Here is a 19,592-nt window from a genome sequence, read left to right as displayed (position 1 = left end):
CCCCACTGTTGTTAGTCTTATGAATGGACCTAACATATGAGTTGATTTTTCTGTGCATCTTGTCTGTAGCTGTAACACAATATTCTGCAATCTATTCTATAATATTGATGTAATTATGTAAGAAATAATTTGTCTAGTTAGCATGCAAAAATACTTTTCACTGTATCTTAGTACATGTGACAATAATAAGCCAAATCAAAAAGCCTGAGCCCAGAGCCTGAAAAAAATAGAAGATGCAGAAGACATTTACCAAGATATTGTCTAGGCTGGAGAGGTTCAGCTATGAAGAAAGACTAGATAGGCTGGGGTTGAGCAGTATAGCTTAAGTTGGGGTGAGGGGGAGTCTGAAGTGTAGTAAGACCTAAGGGATGTACACAGGGTAGATAGGGAGAAGCATTTAACCTTAGTAAAGAGATCAGTAATTAGGGGCACACTTTTAAGTTGAGGAGCAGGAGGTTTAGAGGGGATTTGGGGAATGTTTTTCATCCAGAGTGTTGTGGACATCTGGGACTCACTACCTAAAAAAAGGGTGGTGGGGGTGGGGTCTCTAAAGACATTTAAGAACTATTTAGATGAACACTTGAAACACCATTGCACACAGGTCTCCAGGCCAATTGCTGGAAAATGGGATGAGGATAGATGGCCATTTGATGACTGACATGGACGCAATGGGCTGAAGGGTGTTTTTCCTCATTTAAAATTTTTAAAAGTAGTACAAGACTAGGCAATCATTGAACTCAACTTTAACCCTTGTTTTCCTCTTCACAGACGTGATGTGTTCCTCCAGCACTTTTTTTTTCCTTTGAAAACCGAAAGAACTGCGGATGTTGTAAATCAGGAACAAAAACAGAAGTTGCTGGAAATGCTCAGCAGGTCTGGCAACATCAGAGGAAAATCAGAATTAACATTTCGGGTCCAGTGACCCTTCCTCAGAACTGAGGGCAGGTCGGAAAATGTCGGTTTATATGCAGAAAATTGGGAGGGGTTGGGGTCAGGAGTAAATGATAGGATAGAGCCTGAAGTGAGAGAAGGGCAGTTGGAAAGACAAAGGAGTTAATAATGATCTGGCTGAGAGGATGAATAGTTGTTAATGGGGACTGTTAATGACTAAAGATAGGTAGTATATAATGGCAAGCTATATGATAACAAGGCCTGGTGTGTGGGGTAGGGGGCTAGGACATGGGAGAGTTTAGGCCCTAAAATTATTGAACTCGATATTGAGCCCAGAGGGCTGCAGGGTCCCCAAGAAGAAAATGAGGTGGTGTTCTTCCAGCTTGCGTTGAGGTTCGCTGGAACACTGCAGCAAACCAGAGACAGAAATGTTGGCCAGTGAACAGGGTGGTGTGTTAAAGTGGCAGGCAACAGGTAGCTCAGGGTCCTTTTTGCGAGCAGAACGTAGATATTCTGTGAAGCGGTTACCCAGTCTACACTTTGTTTCCCCAATCTAGAGGAGACCACATTGTGAGCAGTGAATGCAGTAGATTTGCAGTAGAAGTTTTGCTTCACCTGGAAGGTATGTTTGGGCCCTTGCAGAGTGGGGAGGGAGGAGGTAAATAGGCAGGTGTTGCATCTTCACCAGTTGCAAGGGAAGGTACCATGGGGCTGTGTGTGGGGGCGATGTTGGGTGTGAAGGAAGAGTGGACTAGGGTGTCCCGGAGGGAATGGTCCCTGCGGAAGGCGGACAAGGGAGGGGAGGGGAATATGTGTCTAGTGGTGGCATCTCACTAGTGGAAATGGCGTCTGATGATCTTCTGGATGTGGATGCTGGTGGTATGGTAGGTAAGAACAAGGGGAACCCTATCACTGTTGCGGGAGGGAAGAGAAGAGGTGAGGGCAGATGTGCGGGAGATGGGTTGGACCTGGTTGAGGGCCCTGTTGACAATGGTGCTGAGCAATCCTCGGTTGAGGAAGAAGGTGGACGTTGCGGAGGCTCCCTTGTCAAAGTTGGCCTCGTCTGAACATATGAGACAGAAAAACTGAGAGAATGGGATGGAGTCTTTAGTTCCTGCCGGACCTACTGAGCATTTCCGGCAACTTCTATTTTTGTTCCCTTCTTTGTTTTCATTTCTCCAGCACTCACAATATTTTGCTTTTGTTACAGTAAAGGAATGGATTTATTTTTTGGAGAAATTGTATGTTTAGTCCTAGAGGCACAAGCTTTTGAGGTCATTACTGAAATGGTTGGATGTCAGGATGAATGGAGAGTCATATTATGACATAACCCTTTCTTGCTTTGATAGATTGTCAATAATCTGAACAAGGAGCAAGAGTAGGCCAATTGGTCCTGTGAGCTTACTCCACCATTGAATAAGATCATGCCTAATATGATTTTAAACTGAACAGTACATTCCTGCATATCCACGATAATCTTTTATCCCCTCTGTAATCAAACATCTGTTTATCTCTGTCTTAAAAATATTAAAGGTTTCTGCATCCATTGCATTTTGAGAAAGAAATGATTAAGATTTTCAACCCTGAGAGGAACAAAAAAGTTTTTAAAATCTCTTTTAAATGGACACCTGCTTATTTTTAATCTATGACCCTTAGTTCTAGAATCTCCCACAAGAGCAAACATCCTTTCAACATCCACCCAGTCAAGTTCCCTCAGGATCTTTTATGTTTTGATGAAATCACCTCTGACTCTTCTAAAAGAATTATTTAAAAGGATGGAAAGTTGCATTTCAGTTCTCAAGAGCTTCAGCTGGAAGAGATGACAGCAACAAAACTGGAAATTTTTTTTAAAAACCTGAAAATACACTTGTCGGTCAACATTTACAGAGAGAAATAATTAATGTTTTAATTTGATCGTTTATCAAATCCAATTCTGTTTCTGCCTCCACAGATGTTGCCTGATTTACTGAGTAAGACCATTAGACCTGGGTGTAGAAGTAGGCTGTTCAGGTCACCAGCATCATATTGTGTCTGATAATCCTCAACTCCACTTTCCTGCCTTTTCCTCATAATCCTTGATTCCCTTACTGATGAAAAAAAAACTGTCTGTCTCAGTCTTAGCTGGGAGGGTATTTGAGGCATGAAAGCTCACAAATTTTAAAAGTTACTATGATCAGCACTTGAAATGTCATAAAATGTTGATCATACATTGACGTCTGTTTCTGGAAGTTGCTGCTGCATGCAGCCATAAGAAAATGAGAGAAAATGCTTCTCGGAGAAAAAAGCCCTCATCTCTAGGCAACCTCAAACTTTTGAGTAAAGAGATTAGAACTACTCTAGGATTTAAACCCAGGACTGCTTGCTTACAAATTCAGTACAAATCCCTAAGTGAGATTCACCCCAGACTAAAGTTCCTTTGTAAAACTGCAAATATCCATTTTAAAATGAAATGTGGAGAATCAGTCCCTTATATCACAGTAAAGAAATTATATATAGCAAACTGAGAACAGGTTTGGCGATATCAAGATAAAAGGATAATTAATGAGATGGTGCAGATTTAAAATAATCTGCAAAAATAAAGATGATTCAAGCACAAAGCATTTTCATAGGGTGATTGGAATGCACTGCCTGGACATCTAGAGTTAGGTTCAATTGAGGCTTTGAAGAAGGTATGAGATAACAACTTGAATAACAATAAAAAGTAGGAGGAAAATGGCTCATTCGGAGAGCCAGTGTGTTGATGAAGGGCTGTATGGCTTCTCTACTGTAACCAATTTTAAGAGAATTGCATTCATTGACAGTGGCACTCAACAGATCAAACTGAAAATGGTCACTTCAGTTCAGCTCTGATGAAGAGTCATCTAGGCTGGAAATGTTAGCTTGCTTTCTCTCCATGGATGCTGTCTGACCTGCTGTGCTCTCCAGCATTGGTTGTTTTCAATACAGATTCCAGCATCTGCAGTAATTTGCTTCAACTGTCTCTGCCTACCAGACACATGCTACAGAGGTAACAAGATGTAGAGAGCTGGATGAACACAGCAGGCCAAGCAGCATCAGAGGAGCAGGAAGGCTGACGTTTCCGGCCTAGACCCTTCTTCTATGTTCATCCAGCTCTACACCTTGTTATCTCAGATTCTCCAGCATCTGCAGTTCCTACTATCTCTGGAACATGCTACAGAGGTGCTGGTTTTGGACTGGCGCAGACAAGGTCAGTGATCACACGACACGTGAAGAAGGGGTATGATTCCGAAAGCTTGTGTTTTCAAATAAACCTGTCGGTCTATAAGCTGGTGTCATGTAATTTTTGACCTTACCCAGACGCATGAAACTTTCCATCCACTCGTTCCCGCCCTCCCGGATTCCATTGGACGCTGAGCCGTCACTAATATTAATCGGCGGGTATCTATTGGTCGAAGACGTTACCAGGCGGCCGTTGAATCCCTCCAATCGGATCGGGTCCTGGCGCGCGTTAGGCCGTGCCCAAAACGTCATTAGTAACGCGCGTGACATGACCGTTAGTACGCCGCCACGCGCACCTGGCTCTGATTGGTCAATATCACTATGTCAAACCGTCGCTGAGGGGTGAGTCGGCGGTGGTGCACCGCATACCACACGCCTGGCGCTGATTGGTCCGTTCCGACGTCGTTGGTCCGTCACCGGGGCGAAGTGCGTCGTGGTGGCTCGGCACTCCATCACCTCGAGCGATTATTGGCAAGACCCGCTGTCCATCAAAGCGTTGCCCGGTAACGTGGGCGGGGAAGCACGTGCTGCATCCGCCCCGGGTTTCTATTGGTCTGCCCCTCTATCTGTCAAACTGTCGCCTCGGGGGAAGTGGGCGGGGTGGTTTGAGAGCTCGAGCGAATGGAGTCGCTGGTCAGTGGTCGCCATTAAACGTGGGGCTGAGGAGAATTTAACTTCTAAGTAGGATCGAAGGGAAGAAATCGGGCGATCTTGTAGGAAGCTTCCTACATCTTCAATGGTACCCGTCCCAAGAAAGTAGAATTGATTTTCAATCATTCAACAAGGAGTTGTCGGTGTTTCACCTATCCCCGCCCCCTCTCCACTCTCTCCATCCGGTCTCCGGCCCCTGAGTGTCTCTCCTGGTTTTGTGGGGAGAGGGGGGAGATGTCGGAAGGCGAGAAGGCGGCCGCTGTAGCCGCAGTGGCGGACAAGGCGGCTGAGGCCATGAATGCGGCCGCCGAGGTGGACGACGAAGAGGAGGACGAGAGCGAGGACGAGAGTGAGATCCTAGAGGAGAGTCCGTGTGGCCGCTGGCAGAAGCGACGGGAGGAGGTGAGCTCCTTTGAAGACGGGGGGTGGGGGGGATAAGAGGGCAGAGACCCCTTCTGAAAGGGTGATTCGTCCCTCCGCCAGTGTTAACTCGCCTTTAACTGATGCATTTCAAACGCATGTTTCCTCTTTTCTTAAGAAAAAAGAAATGCAATAAAGCTTGCCAGGAGCTTGTGCTTTTTGTATCGCACTTTTTAGTTTACAAGTTGAAGACAGGAAGGATGTGATTGCCCTAGTGGGTTTGCAGAGTAGATTCACCAACATGATGTCCGGGCTGAGCTGGAACGAATCATAGGAGTAGGCCATTCAGCCCCTTGAACCTGTTCCACCATTCGAAGCTGATCTCTGCCCTAACTCCATACACCTGCTTTTGGCCTTCGTACCTTTGCTGAACGAAAAAAAAAACTGCCTCAGATTTCAAACAAACAACTGATCCAGCATCAGCTGTTATTTGTGGAGGAGTGTACCAAACCTCTACCGTCCTTTCTGGGTAGAAGTGCTTCCTAACATCACTCCTGAATGGTCTGGCTGTAATTTTTAGACCATGCTCCTAAGTCCTAGAATCCCCAACCAGTAAAAGTATTTCTTTGTCTGTTAGTATTATAATCTTTGAGTTCACCCTTAACCTTCTAAATTCTAGAAAAATAGGCCTAATTTTTGTAATCTGTCCTCATATCTTAAACCCTGAATCCAGGTATCATTCTTCTAAACCCACAATGTACTCCTCCCAAGACCAGTTTCCCTTTCCTAAGGCATGGTGCCCAGATCTGCTGAGAATCATTAAAGTGAAGTCTAACCAGGGGTTTGTATAGCTGCAACATTCCTTTTGCATCCCTATACTCCAGCTTTCTAGATATAAAGGCCAGCGTGCCATTAGTTGCCTTGATAACTTTCTGCACCCGTTCACGGCACTTTAAAAACACCTGAACTGCAAGTCTCTGGATATCTACTGTATTTAACTTCATACTATGTAGCAAGTACCCTAATTTTTTTTTTGGTCCAAAGTGGATAAGTTCACACATGTTTACATTGAAATCCACCTGCCACAGTTCACCTAGTCTATCAGTATTTAGCTGTGGTGATAGACTAGATAGGTTGGGTTGTTTTCCTTAGAGGTTCCTTTTTATTCATTTACAGAATAAGTGAGTCACTGGCTAGGCCAGTGCTTATTGCTCATTCCAAATTGCCCAGAGGGCTGTTAAGAGTCTACCATTTTGCTGTGAGTCTGAAGTCACATGTAGTCCAGAGCAGGTAAGGATGACAGATTTCCATCCCTAAAGGACATTAGTGAACGATATGGGCTTTTCTGACAATTGATAATGGATTCATAGGTTAACAATCCAGCAATAACACCACTAGGCTATTGCCTCCCACTTTGAGGAAATGCTGAGGGGAAATCTGATTAAGGTGTATGAGGTTCTGAGGGGCATGGATAGGATATATAGGAAGAATCTTGTTTTCCTTAGAGGGCTCAGTAGCCAGGGGCCAAAGAAACTCAAGGTCTTGGAGAGAACGCGGGAACAGTGTACTGAGTGCAATGATCAACTACAACCGTACTGAATGGTGGACTAGGCTCAAAGAACTAAATGGTCTACTCTGGCTCTTATTCTCTGTTTTGGGGGATTTGAGCAATTTCTTTTCGCTCAGCTGGTGGTAGGCATCTAGAATTCACTGCTTAAAAGGGTGGTAGAAACAGGAAACAACCAGATATTGAGGAGTATTAAACTGGATGACTGTGTGATGCAGAATGATGCCAGCAGTGTGGGTTCCATTTCGACACCAGCTGAGGTCGCGATGAAGGTGCCAGCTTTACAATCTTGTCCCTTGCCTGAGGCTTGGTGATCCTCGTTAAACTGACCACTGTGTGCCTCTAATGAAAAAGCAACCCTATGGTCCTCGGGGAGTGTGACGACTTCACCTATTTAGATGAGTGCGTGAAATGCCAGAGCCTACAAGGTTATGGGCCAAGTGTTGGAAAATCGGATTAAGATAGATAAGTACTTGAATGCCGTCATGGACATAATGGACAGGAGGGTCTTTTTCCACACACACAAACTCTGATTCTATAACTTGAAGTAGAATAAGCTGGTGATATAAAACAGACAACTCGGTATCTGTGACTGGTTTATATCTGAACTGTGAAAGCTGTTAATCCGATAAGTAATGCAACTTGCAAAATAGCAAAATTTAGTTGTGAATGTTTCTGCTACTTTTACTTCTGTTTTTCTTATCCATTTTTAATTCCTGTATTAGAAAACTGCTGGCTTGCCAGTAATACATCTTTTACACAGCTAGAGATTGGATTCTGGTGTCATGCTTCTTTTTTCATAGAAGGTGCAGCTGTTTCTCAAGACATGTTTTCTCAACATCTGCCATTTCCATATATAGTCCTCAAAAGCTTGGTATACATGAGAGAGAGAGATTCTATTTATTCCATCAAATATGTAGTGTCAGTTTGGAATGGTGAGGAGTTTATTGGGCTTGAAATTTGTTGATGGCAGATACTCTAGATAGACATGAGTACTGTATTAGGTGATTAAAACTCACGTGTTGAAGTGCTGTTGTGGAAAATTTAATTCACTTTATGCTAATGGAACTTGGTTGGTTGATTGTTTAAAAGGTGATTTATCATTCCATTTCAGAGACTCTGATGCTTTACAGAAGTGACCTTGTGTGTAGTTCCAATTTTGGAAATCCCATGCCACAAAAAGGAATTGACCCATTTATGATCACTGTTTCCTTCCTCTGTAAAGGGTTTATGATTTCTTCCATGCATATGAATTTAAATCAGCTGTTAGCTACAAGCCTGTTAGCAACCACTTCCTCACTGAGTCAGGGTTACGTAAGTATTGTTTCTGAGCTTCTGAACCTGGAGGATCATCTTAACAAAAGACATGAACACTTTGCTGTAACTATTATTCATGCCTTGTCACCACCAAACCTGACTTTGCCAATGTTTTCCCACTTGTTTTTCTCTCTCGTGATCCACAATGGCTTCTGTTTCTCCAGTTTTGAATCCCTGCCCTATGCTATTCGTTTGTGGCGTCATCCTTTCCTAACTGTCACTTCTTCCCGTTCCCCATTTCCAGTTTTTTGAGTTAATACAGAGCTAAGGGCATAGATAACTGATGACACTATTGCTAATGGTAGGGTGAAGGAAGAGACATGGAGGGAGATGACCTGTGTACTGGAGGCCAGAGTTCAAGTAATGTCAAGTTCCTGTATTAGGTGAGGTTATACAAGGGAGCCTCCCATGAAGGGATATGTAAATGAGCAAAAGTAGAAGAAATTGGTGCCACAAGAATGCGGGTCACTCAATCAGACATTGATCGCCCTCCATCATAAGGTCAGAATGGTGACGGGCAGGCATTGGCAAACAATGTTCAGCACCATTTGTGTCTGCTCAGATACCGAAGTAGTTCCATGTTCAGATGCAACAAGATCTGGATGCTCTCCAGGCTTGGGCTGAGAAAGGCCACATAAGTGCTAGGCAATGACCAGCTCCGATAAGACCCGTTGATTTTCAGTGGTATTATCATCACTGAATTCCCCACTATCAACGTTCCTGGGGTTACCATTGACCAAAAACTCAACTGGACTTGTCTCACAAACACAGTGGCTACAAGAACAGGTCAGAGGCTGGTAATACTGTGGAGAGTAGCTCACCTCCTGACTCCCCAAAGCCTGTCCACCATCTACAAAGCGCACAAGTCAGGAGTACGATGGGATATTCCCCACTTGCCTGAGTGCGTGAATCTCCAATAAAACTTAAGAATCTTGTCATCATCCCGGATAAAGTAGTCCGTTTGACTAATACCACATCTACAAATATCTGCTGCCTTCATCACTAATGCTCAGTAGCAGCATTGTGTACCACCTACAAGATGCACTACAAAAATTCGCCAAAGATCCTCAACACCTTCAAAGCCCATGACCACTTCCATTTTGAAGGACAAAGGCAGTAGATTCATAGGACACAAGCACCTGCAAGTCCCCCTGTAAGTCATTCACCATCCTCACGTGGAAATATATTGTTCTTCCTTCATTGTCGCTGGGTCAGAATCCTGGGATTCTCTCCCTCAGGACGTTGTGAGTTAAACTTCAGTATGTGCACTGCAGTGGTTCAAGAAGGCAGCTCACCACCTCCTTCTCAAGGGCAGGTAGGGACAAGCAATAAATGCTGGCCCAAATAGCGACACCCACTTCCCACAAGTGAATTTTTAAAACAAAAAGTCACCTTCAGACTGTGTGGCATCAAAGTGACATAAAATGATTGCTTGGGTGCAGAGTTTATTGGAAGATGTGAAAATGATGCCTTCATCTTTCCCATTGCTGAACTGGAAGAAAATGTGATTTGTCCCGGCTTGGATTTCAGACAAGGATGCTGACAATACTAGGACCATAGTGTGTTCCAGCGATGTTGGATAAGTTGAGCTGAAAGCTATCATTGTACATGTATAATCTGGAGCCCGTCTTCGGAAGATGCAATTGTGATGAAGTTTATAGGTGCTGAATGAGGTGGGGACTGAGGTTGGATATGTTGTTGACTGCTGAGTGAATAAATAAAGACTTTGGCTTCTGTTGCACATTGGTGGAGGGATTCTTGCTGTGGTTGGGTAGTAGTGGAGGAGTAGCATTTAAAGAGAATATGCTGCTTGAACATGTTGAAGACTGTACAAAGGGACACAACCACTGCCACGTGATTTGGATTTATGCTACTTCAGGGTAGGAAGTTATTTGAGGTTCAACTATGAAAAGTTGAGAGGTAATAAATATGCTCATAATTTTTGGAAAGTGGACAAGTTTGCAAGACCAAAAGTGTTGTGTTCCTCTGTTGTTGAAAAGGGGTGATAAAATATCACTAGAAGTTGATTAACACTCAAGGAAAGGGAACCGTTTACAATGTAAGTTGGCATTAGGGCTAAGGAAAGAAATTAGATGGTCACCAGTTTAGTGGGAACACTGCAAAGGGAGCAGAAAGTTGACAAGATGAATAAGATAAGCTCTGTGATGGCATGAGGTTTTCAATGTATCCGTAAGATATCTTGAAGTATCACTTCTCTTTAATAGAATTACATGCTGAAGGAAATGAATGATGTAGAAATCCAGTTTTCTTTTCATTTCCTTCCCCCCCCCCCCTTTTTTTTTTCTGTTTTACAACATATTGCTTAGTGGAAAATGATGGCAAAAACAGCATTAACTGAATTAGCTAGGGAGAAGTTGCAGTCTGTTTTCCTTCCTACTGTTTATGACGGCAAAGATTTGTTTGTCATGCACATCACTGTTTTCCAGCTTTTTCTTCAGAGTTGGATGAGGGCAGAATCTGTCTGAATATCAGGCGGATGAATAATGTGATCTTACTGCAATTGACTAATGCACCAATACTCGGTGACCCCATGTATGAATTCTGTACACTTGGATAAAATAGCAGCCATGCACATTTGATATGTAATTTAACTTTTCAAAACAAAAAATGTGATTCTTTTGCCTCCACTTATAAAGTAGTAGTTTAGAGAGATTATTTTTCTAGCTTGTAAGCAATATGCTGCCAGTACTTTGTTGTCACCTTGTAATGCTGGACAGATTTAATGCTGTTGACTAATAAAGTGCAGTGGCACTAGGGAGCTTGTATTTGGAATGAAATCAATAATCCTTGCAAATTGGCTTGTTCACCAATGCAATACAAAGCTTCCTTGTGAAAGTTTCACTTATGGTGAAATTTTGTTATTTACATTGCACAAGATGGAGCCGTTAACCACTGACTTGAAGGAGAAGTAAAAGTTATGGGATTTTAAATTGAGGGTGCATCCCCATTTTCTCTTAGTAGTGACAAAATGTTCAGGTTTTCGTTAGTTATTTGGTAAAAAATGTGTTATGGCTTCTAGAGAGGAACATCTAACTAGATAACCCTCCAGATGAGGTTGCTCTGTTGATCTTTCAGACTGAGCGATCCTGGAATGGTTTCATTGAAAATGTGGATCATAACATTTATTCAGCAAGAGTGTGGTGAGGGAATGCAGGGAAATCATCAGTTTATCATTTTCACCTTTTTTCTAGATGGAGTTGGAGAAAGCATTATGCTCCAATGCATTTTTGTTAACCTGAAATGTGACTCATGAAAATCACTCTGTTGTACAACTTTATGAAAGTTTGGTTCAAGTCTAAGCTTGTAACCAAAAGTTTGCATTTAAATGCATCAAACTGGACGATAGCAGCCACTCATCCAAGACATTGTGGATATTAGAACGGAGAAATGAAAATTTCATTGATAATTAGTTGTTCAGCAAAAGTGAAAAGACAGAAAATTGAGTAACATGGGGATTATGAACAAAGGGCAAATAATAGGATGATTCTCGAGGACGTTTACTGAAGATGCAGAAAATTTTAATCACTGAAATATTGTATCTGTTGGGGTGAGTTCAAAGAACTGCAAACTGATGCAGATTTTGCTGTTTGTTAGATAATCTCTAGGCTACAAAATTATAAGTGCCAGTTTATTCACCTTTATTCCTGACTCCTGCTGACCACCTTCATGAACAGTCTATTCACGTTTCGTCCTTGTATCTGGATGCTGAGTGTAAATGGACGATTCCTTGGGGCGGAGGTAGCATGTCATAGGCAAACTTGACTGTGTTCTTCCTTACCCTCTATGCTTGCGCACTTCCTAGTATTTGTCATGCATTAGATTAAGAACCAGCACTAATTTTTCACTTTTTTTTTTAAGCTCAGGGACCATGATCAACTGTGCACATTTCTCTCCAGCAAAGATCATTAAAATGGCAAGTTCAGTCAAAGGCTAATAAGTATATCTGTTCTCTACAGCTTTGTGCTACAGTGCCATCGATAGAAGGGATCTGAGCTGCTAAGCCAAAAGTAATGCTTTCAGGATCTAATTCGCACTGTTATAATGTACTGAGCCCACAAATTCACCATCTCTGAATTCATTGTGATTGCAGTCCTTTTGACTGATCTGGAATGACCAATTTCAAAAATTGATTTGGTGATTCCATTTAGAAAAAAAACTGTAATAAAGACAGCAGTCATATATTTGCCTGCTCCTGCAGTCTTTTTACTGTGAGAGGAATGTAAACATTATCAATTGATGTTAGGTTTTGGCAAAGTACTGCTTTGCACCAATGGAGCTATTTTTCTTTGCCTCAAACTTCATTTGACTGAATTGCAGAGAGAAAATAAACACCCCCTTAAATTTAACTAGGTGTTTTCTAAGACTGCAAAGATGACGAGACCATTTCAACTGAGTTGTTGTAAAGCTGAAGTTGAACATTCAGATAACTGAACTAAAACTAAGAATTGTGGATGCTGGAGATCTCTTTTTAAAAAAAAAAACAAAAACCCAGATTGCTGGAGAAACTCTGGTCTGGAAGCATCTGTGGAGAGAAAAGTCAATGTTTTGAGTCCAGTGTTCTGAAGAAGGGTCACTGGACTCCAGATTAACCCTGTTTTCTCTCCACAGATGCTGCTTGCTGAGTTTCCCTAATAATTTGTGTTTTTGTTTGATTTAGGTAGTCCCTTAGTTTCAGGAAATTCACTTTTGGAAACTGTTAGTACATTCTTCTTAGGGTAGAATGATTACTTTGCTGTATCATTTGTGGTGTAGAAATTACCATAGATTATTGTCTCATCACAATTACAACTAGGAGGGGAGGTTGACTTGTTCTTAAGTCACTGAAAGCTGGCATACAATTAAGACAGGGAGGTGATCAAACCTGGTTCAGTGGAGAGCACAGGAGCAGAACAACACCAGACATACCTAAAAGTGGGGTGTCAGCCTGGTGAACCTACCAAGCAGGACTACTTGTATGCAGCAGAAGCAGCAAGTGATGGACAACTAAATTAGCCCACAACCAACGGATCAAATCTAAGCTCTGCAGTCCTGCCACATCCAGTTTTGAATGATGGTGGACAATTAAACAACTGACTGGAGGAGGAGGGTCCACAAATATCCCATCCTCCATAATGGGGGAGCCAGTACATCAGTGCAAAAGATAAAACTGAAGTGTTTGCAACAATCTTCAGCTAGGAAATGTCAAGTGGATGATCCATCTTGGCCGCCTCTGGAGCACTGGATACTGAAAAGGGTATGGGTTCTGACAACACTCCAACATAGTAGTGAAGACTTGTGCTCCTGAACTGGTTGTACTTCAGACCCAGTCTTCTAGCTCAGCCACAACACTAGCACTTATCTAAAAATGTGGAAAGTTGCCTCGGTATGTCCAGTACACACAAAGCAGAATATATCATTCCCACCCAATTACAGCCTCATCAGTCTTCTCTCCATCATCATAGTGATGAAGGTATCGTTGTCAGTGCTATAAAGCAGTATCTAGTCAGCAATAACCTGCTCACTGACACTCCTTCTGGGTTCCATCAGGGCCAGTCTGCTCCTGACCTCATTCGAGCCTTGGTTCAAACATGGACAAAAGAACTAGCTTCCAGAGGAGAGGTGACAGCCATTGACATCATTGCTGCATTTGACCATGGAATCAAGGAGCCCACAGAGAGCTGGAGTGGATGGGAATCTGGGTGAAAACTCATCGCCAGAGTCTTTGCTGGCACACAAAATAGTTCTAGTTGTTGAAGATCCATCCTCTCAGCTCTGGGACGTCTCTATGAGAGTTCCTCAGCGTAGTGTCCTTGGCTAAAACGTCTTCAAGCTGGTATATGAGTGACTTTCCCTCCATCATAAGGACAGAAGTGGGGATGTTCACTGATGAATGCACAATATTCAGCACCCGTGACTCTCATACTGAAACAGTTCATGTCCAAATGCAGCAAGACCTAGGCTGAAAAGTGGCAGGTAACATTCATGCCACACAAATGTCAGGCATTGACCATCTCCAGTAAGAGACAATTTAATCACTGTCCTTTGACATCAACAACGTTACCACCACTGAACCCCCATGATCAAGATCCTGGGAAGGGTTACCATTGACCAGAAACTCAACTGAACTGGTCATCTAAAGTAATTGGCTACAAAGCAGGTCAGAGGCTCACAACACTGCAGCAAGAAAATCGCCTCCCAACTCCCAAAGTCTGCCTGATTTGTACAATGCACAAGTCAATGATTGAATGCTACCCCCTTGCATGAATGAGTGCACCTCCAACACAACAAGGTTGACACTCTCCAAAGGAGAAAACAGTCCTGTTGATAAGCACCATATGCACACACATCCACTCCATCCACGTTCAATAGCAGCATTGTGTACGAACATTGTGCTGCAGATCTTCACTTAAAATCCTTAGCATATTCCAAACTTATGACAACTGTCATCTCCAAGGACAAGGGCAGTAGATACATGGGACCATTACCATCACTAAGTTTCCCTCCAAGCCATTCACTGTCCTGATATGAAAATATATCTCCATTCCTTCAGTGTCATTGGGACAAAATACTGGATTTCCTTCCTGAATGGTACATGGATTACAGTTTTTCAAGAATGAAGCTCACCGCCACCAACACATTGAGGGAAATTAGGGACGGACAATAATAAATGCTGCCCATTCAGGTTCTCCAGCTTGCACTGTCATTCAATATGAGTGTGGCCTCAACTCCACTTTTCTCCCTGACACTGCAAATAGTATTTTGGCCTTTTATTGGAAGAGGATTTGGATACAGAAATAAAGAAGTCTTGTTGCAATTATGCAGCTGAGAATCCATTGAGTGTGTGGTTTTAGTCCCCAACATCTAAGGAGGGATATACCTGTGTGATCCTCAGGATTACAGGTCGTCTCATGAGGAGAGATTGAGTAGAATGGGTTTATATTCTAAAGAATTTAGAGAATAAGAGGTGAACTTGTTGAAGCATACAGAAGTCTTAAGTGCTTGATAGCTTGGATATTTCCTGTGGTTGGGGAATCTAGATCCAAGGGACAGTTTCAATAAAGAATAGCTAATTTGGGAACTGAGGTAAGGAAGAGTTTCTTCACTCAGTGTGTTGAATCTTAGAAGTTCTCTACACCAGAGCACACAAGGCAGAAACTGACAGACTTCTGATTACTAAAGATATCAAGGGATGTGGGGATAGTGCAGAAAAATGATCTTGAGGTAAGAGGTCATCCATGATCCAATTGAACGACAGAACTGGCTTAAGCAACTGAGTGCTTCATTTTTGTATGTTCTGATTTTTGCTAATTTCATGCACAGTAAATGTATATAGTCCAGAACTTTGTGGACACTTTAAACACCCAAACACACTCCACTTTATTACACTTCTTCACTTGGTAAACATGGAACCATATGAATGTGGTTCTTTCAAGGAAACTTGGTTATCATTACCGTTACTTTGTGCTAATGTAATAGCTGCAAAGTGGTACTAGACAGGGTAATCTCTTAACTGAAATAATAATTGATACACCGATGGAGAACTGATAAAGATTGAGGTACATTACAAATATTTGTTGTGTAGTAGATGTGCCTTCATAACTGCTTGTGTCCTAAGCTCTGGAATTCCTTCTTTAAACCTGGCCACCCCTCTAATTTCCATCACCTATTGGATACTACTTAAAAACCCACCTGTTTGACTGAGCGTCTATAGTGATTAGAACCAGGTGGACCTTATTGGCCCAGGTTAACAACTCCAATCAGGAAAATCCTGGCTAAGCAATATAAACAGGAGATTTAGAATCTCCTCAGTTCAGGGGACTGACTCCCGCAGCCAGTGTACTGTGCACAAGTAAATAAAGTGTGACTTGGTAATGGGATACCAACCTCTATGCAGTTATTTCAGTGTCATATTGTTTTATGATATTTCTGTGAAACACTTGGAGGCTTATTGTGCTTTATAAATACATGGGTAAAGGGAGAAAAAAATTATATTTTTTATGATTTTTATGCAGTATAGTGGGGGTTTTTTTTTGTCCACAGGATTGGGGTGTTGGCCAGTATTTATTGTCGATTCTTAATTACCCTGGAGGAGGAGGAGGAGGAGGTGGTGGTGAGTTGCCTTCTTAATTCACTGCAGTCTTGTGGGTGTAAGGACAACCACAGCCCTTATAGGGAGGAAAGTCCGAGATCTGGAGTGAAGGAATGGGGTATAATGCTAGGTTAACATGTTGTACAATTTAGGAAGGAACTGACAGGTAATAGAGTTCCATGCATCTGCCACCCCAGGCCTTCTAGGTAATCAAGGTCACAAGTTTGGAAGGTGCTGTTATAAGAGCTTTAGAGAATTATTATAGTGCATCTGGTATCTGGTCTAGAGTGCTGCCACTAGCCTCTGATTTGCTGTTTCGGCTGCAGTATTTATATCTCTCTCCAGTTTCTGGTCAATGATAATGTCAGGATGTTGATTATTGGAGATTCGGTGATGGTAATGCTATTGAAAATTTAAGGGGCAAAGGTTATGTTTTCTTGATGAGAATGGGTATTGCTGGGTACTTGTGTGGTGTGTATGTTATTTGCCAATTATCAGCCCAAACTGGATATTGTCCAGGTCTTGCTGCATGTGGACCTGACTGCTTCAGTATCTGAGGAGTTGTGAACGGTGATGAACATTGTGCAATTATCTGTGAACATCCTCACTTCTGACCTTACGATGGAGGGAACCTCATTGAAATAGTTGAAGATATCTGTGTGTAGAACAATACCTTCAGGAATGTCTATGTTGATGTCCTGGGGCTGAGATGATTGACAACCAGCCTGAGCCATCTTCCTTTTTGTGCCAGGTATGACTTCAACCAGCAGAGAGTTTGCCTCCTGCTTATTTATTGACTCTAGTTTTGTTGGGTTGCTTCATGCCACACTCGGGCAAATGCTGCCTCAATGTCAAGGGCAATCAATCGCTCATCTCACTTCTGAAGTTCAGCTCTTCGCTCCATAGGTTGGGCCAAGGCTATTATGAAATCGTGAGCTGAGTGGCCATGGCAAACCCAGACTGAATGTCAGGGAATAGACACTTCAAAGGAATAGTCACTTGATAACCTTTCAATAACCCTTCTGTTGCCTTGCTCATGATGGAGAGTAGACTGCAAGGGTGGTAATTGGGTGGACTGGATTTATTTTGGTCTGTGTACGGGACATATCTGGGCAGTAGCATGATGGTAAAGTTACAGGATTAGTAATCTAGAACCCTAGATTCGAATCACAACATGGCAGACCATGTTAAGGGAATAAAGAGGGAAATAAAATCTCCTCCACATTGGCATGTACCTGAAAATGTTGTTAACTATGCTAGAACAGCTTGGCTGAAGTTTGGCTCGTTCTGGAGCACCAGTGTTTAGTTGTCAGGGCCCAGAACATTTGTAGGACCTGGTGTCTTTAGCTGTTTCTTGATATTACGTGGAATTAATTGAGTTGGTTGCAGATTGATATCTATGATGCTGGGGGCAGTAGAAGGCCAAGATGGATCATCCACTTTGCACTTCTGGTGAAGATGGACACAAGTGCTACAGTCCTTGTCTTTTGTACTGATGTGCTGGCCATCCCTGTTGTTCAGAATTGCAATATGTTTGAACATCCCTGATATTAAAGCATACCCATAACATTGCTCTGTTTTGTTTTCCATATATACTTTGCATATTGTGTAGTTTTGTTATGCCAGTAGTGGGTTTCTATGCTGCTGACTTCCAGTGCTTTCATGTTGATTTAAAGATGCTATACTTGGTACAGGATATTTGATTTGCTGTCCAGAGGTACTGTACACATATTGAATACTGAAATGATTCTCTCTTTTCTCTTTTTTTTGCTTCACTGGTACCCAGTTAGAGGAAAAAGTATTTTTGACCAACTGTGAGATTCATCCATAAAGTTAGTTGGAACAGCTTAATGTTAAATTCATCGTGCACCTGCGCCACAGAAGTGATCACTTGATGAAAATTAATACCTTTTATCCTAAAAGGTGATATGGCTGTTGTTTAAATATGAAAAAAAAATACTGTGGGGAAAATGTAGCTTTAATAGTTTATGAAAACACTTAAATGGGCAAAACAAATAAAAATTAAAAGGTTGAAGTGCAGTTTTATAGAGGTTGTGTCTTTGTAGCTTGCCCAGTAACACACTCTTTTTGTCCTGTGTGAATCTAGGTAGTGAATAATGAGGTGATTCTGTCTCCAGTGAATCCTGTGCATGACCTCCCAGATGTAACAGCTTTCTGGATAGTGGTTAGGAGTGGGTTTGCTATCATGTCGCGCGCTCTGTACCCCCTCTCTTATCTCTCTCCCCCCCCCCCCCAATTCTTCCTCCGTCTTTTTCTTCCCCCACCCCTGGAATCTTCTAGTGCCGAGTGTGCAAAAAGCATTTGGGCACTATTAATACATACTGTGCTCTGCATGAGAGAGTGAGCTTGCCTGTAGTTCTTACTGTTTGAATTGAAAGACATGCAGGACAGAAGCTGGAATATTTTTGTCTGAAGATGAAAGGATAAAGCTTTAATTTAATTTTGCTTCTTAGAGTTGTTTATGTACATTTAATAGACAAGAAAACATTGTATCAAAACAGCTTCAGTTTTGAAATCTTCATAAAAGTACAAACTTTTCAAAATTGCAGTGAGATCAGTATTTTAGACGTTCATGAGCATTTTTTAATCTTTCCACAGTGTAGTGCTGTAATTGTCTAGTTCTGTGAGCCCATTCATCGTATTAACTCATTGCTTTGTGGATTTTCAGGGAGTGGTTGTGGTCACTAGGTTAGAATGAAGTAATGCTACTCAGTGATCTCTGCACATGACTTGAAGAGGGAGGATTTTGTTGTAGTGATTATAATTCTGAGCTGTGCAAATCATATGTTTGGTATTTCCTTTTGCCGGCAGCTGATAATGGAGGATGTGCACGTAAGATTACTAGATAGCTGGCATCAGAAGCGGAGGAAATAACTTAAAGGAGAACAGTTCCTCCATTTCTAAATTTCATGTTAATTGCTCTAAGAAAAAGATCAATGTGAGCTATGCCTTGTAACCCTGTCATGAGTTGAAAAACGGGCAGAATTGTTGGAAATCACACACATCGGAAATACACAAATGCATGGTTCAGATGGAGCTACTTTTGTCTAAATTTGTTAGATGAGCAGCACATAACTATTTAGCGCTGGCCACGACTCAAATCTGGGTTGGATTAGGGAGATAATTGCAGAATATAGATAATTTAATCTGAACAAAAGGCAACTTCTTTATTTTGGAATAAAGCAGTTAAATCAGTTAAAGCAGTAGGGTGGCCCAGTCGCTCAGTGGTTAGCACTGCCGCCTCACACCTCCAGGGACCCAGGTTCGATTCCAGCCTCGGGCGACTGTCTGTGTGGAGTTTGCACATTCTCCCCATGTCTGCTTGGGTTTCCTCCGGGTGCTCCAGTTTCCTCCCACAATCCAAAAATGTGCAGGCTAGGTGGATTGGCTGTGCTAAATTGCCCCATGGTGTTCACGGATGTGTAGATTAGGTGGGTTATGGGGGGATGGGTCTGG

General features: G+C 42.3%; 1 protein-coding gene across 1 annotated transcript in view; it reads left to right on the top strand.

Moving 5' to 3' along the window:
- The first annotated feature begins 4,698 nt into the window (after window positions 1–4,698).
- The window catches only part of LOC109923022 (nuclear receptor-binding protein-like), a 30,742-nt gene continuing 15,848 nt past the window's right edge, over window positions 4,699–19,592 (top strand). The window contains exon 1 of the mRNA XM_048601382.1: window positions 4,699–5,184. Coding sequence (XP_048457339.1) covers window positions 5,017–5,184 — 168 coding nt within the window. The 5' untranslated portion in view covers window positions 4,699–5,016. The remainder of the gene's footprint in view (window positions 5,185–19,592) is intronic.

Source organism: Rhincodon typus, chromosome 9 (genome assembly GCF_021869965.1).
Source record: "Rhincodon typus isolate 14 chromosome 9, sRhiTyp1.1, whole genome shotgun sequence".
Taxonomy (NCBI): Eukaryota; Metazoa; Chordata; class Chondrichthyes; order Orectolobiformes; family Rhincodontidae; genus Rhincodon; species Rhincodon typus.
The sequence above is the reverse complement of the archived record's forward strand: the minus strand, read 5'-3'. Positions and strand labels throughout refer to the sequence as shown.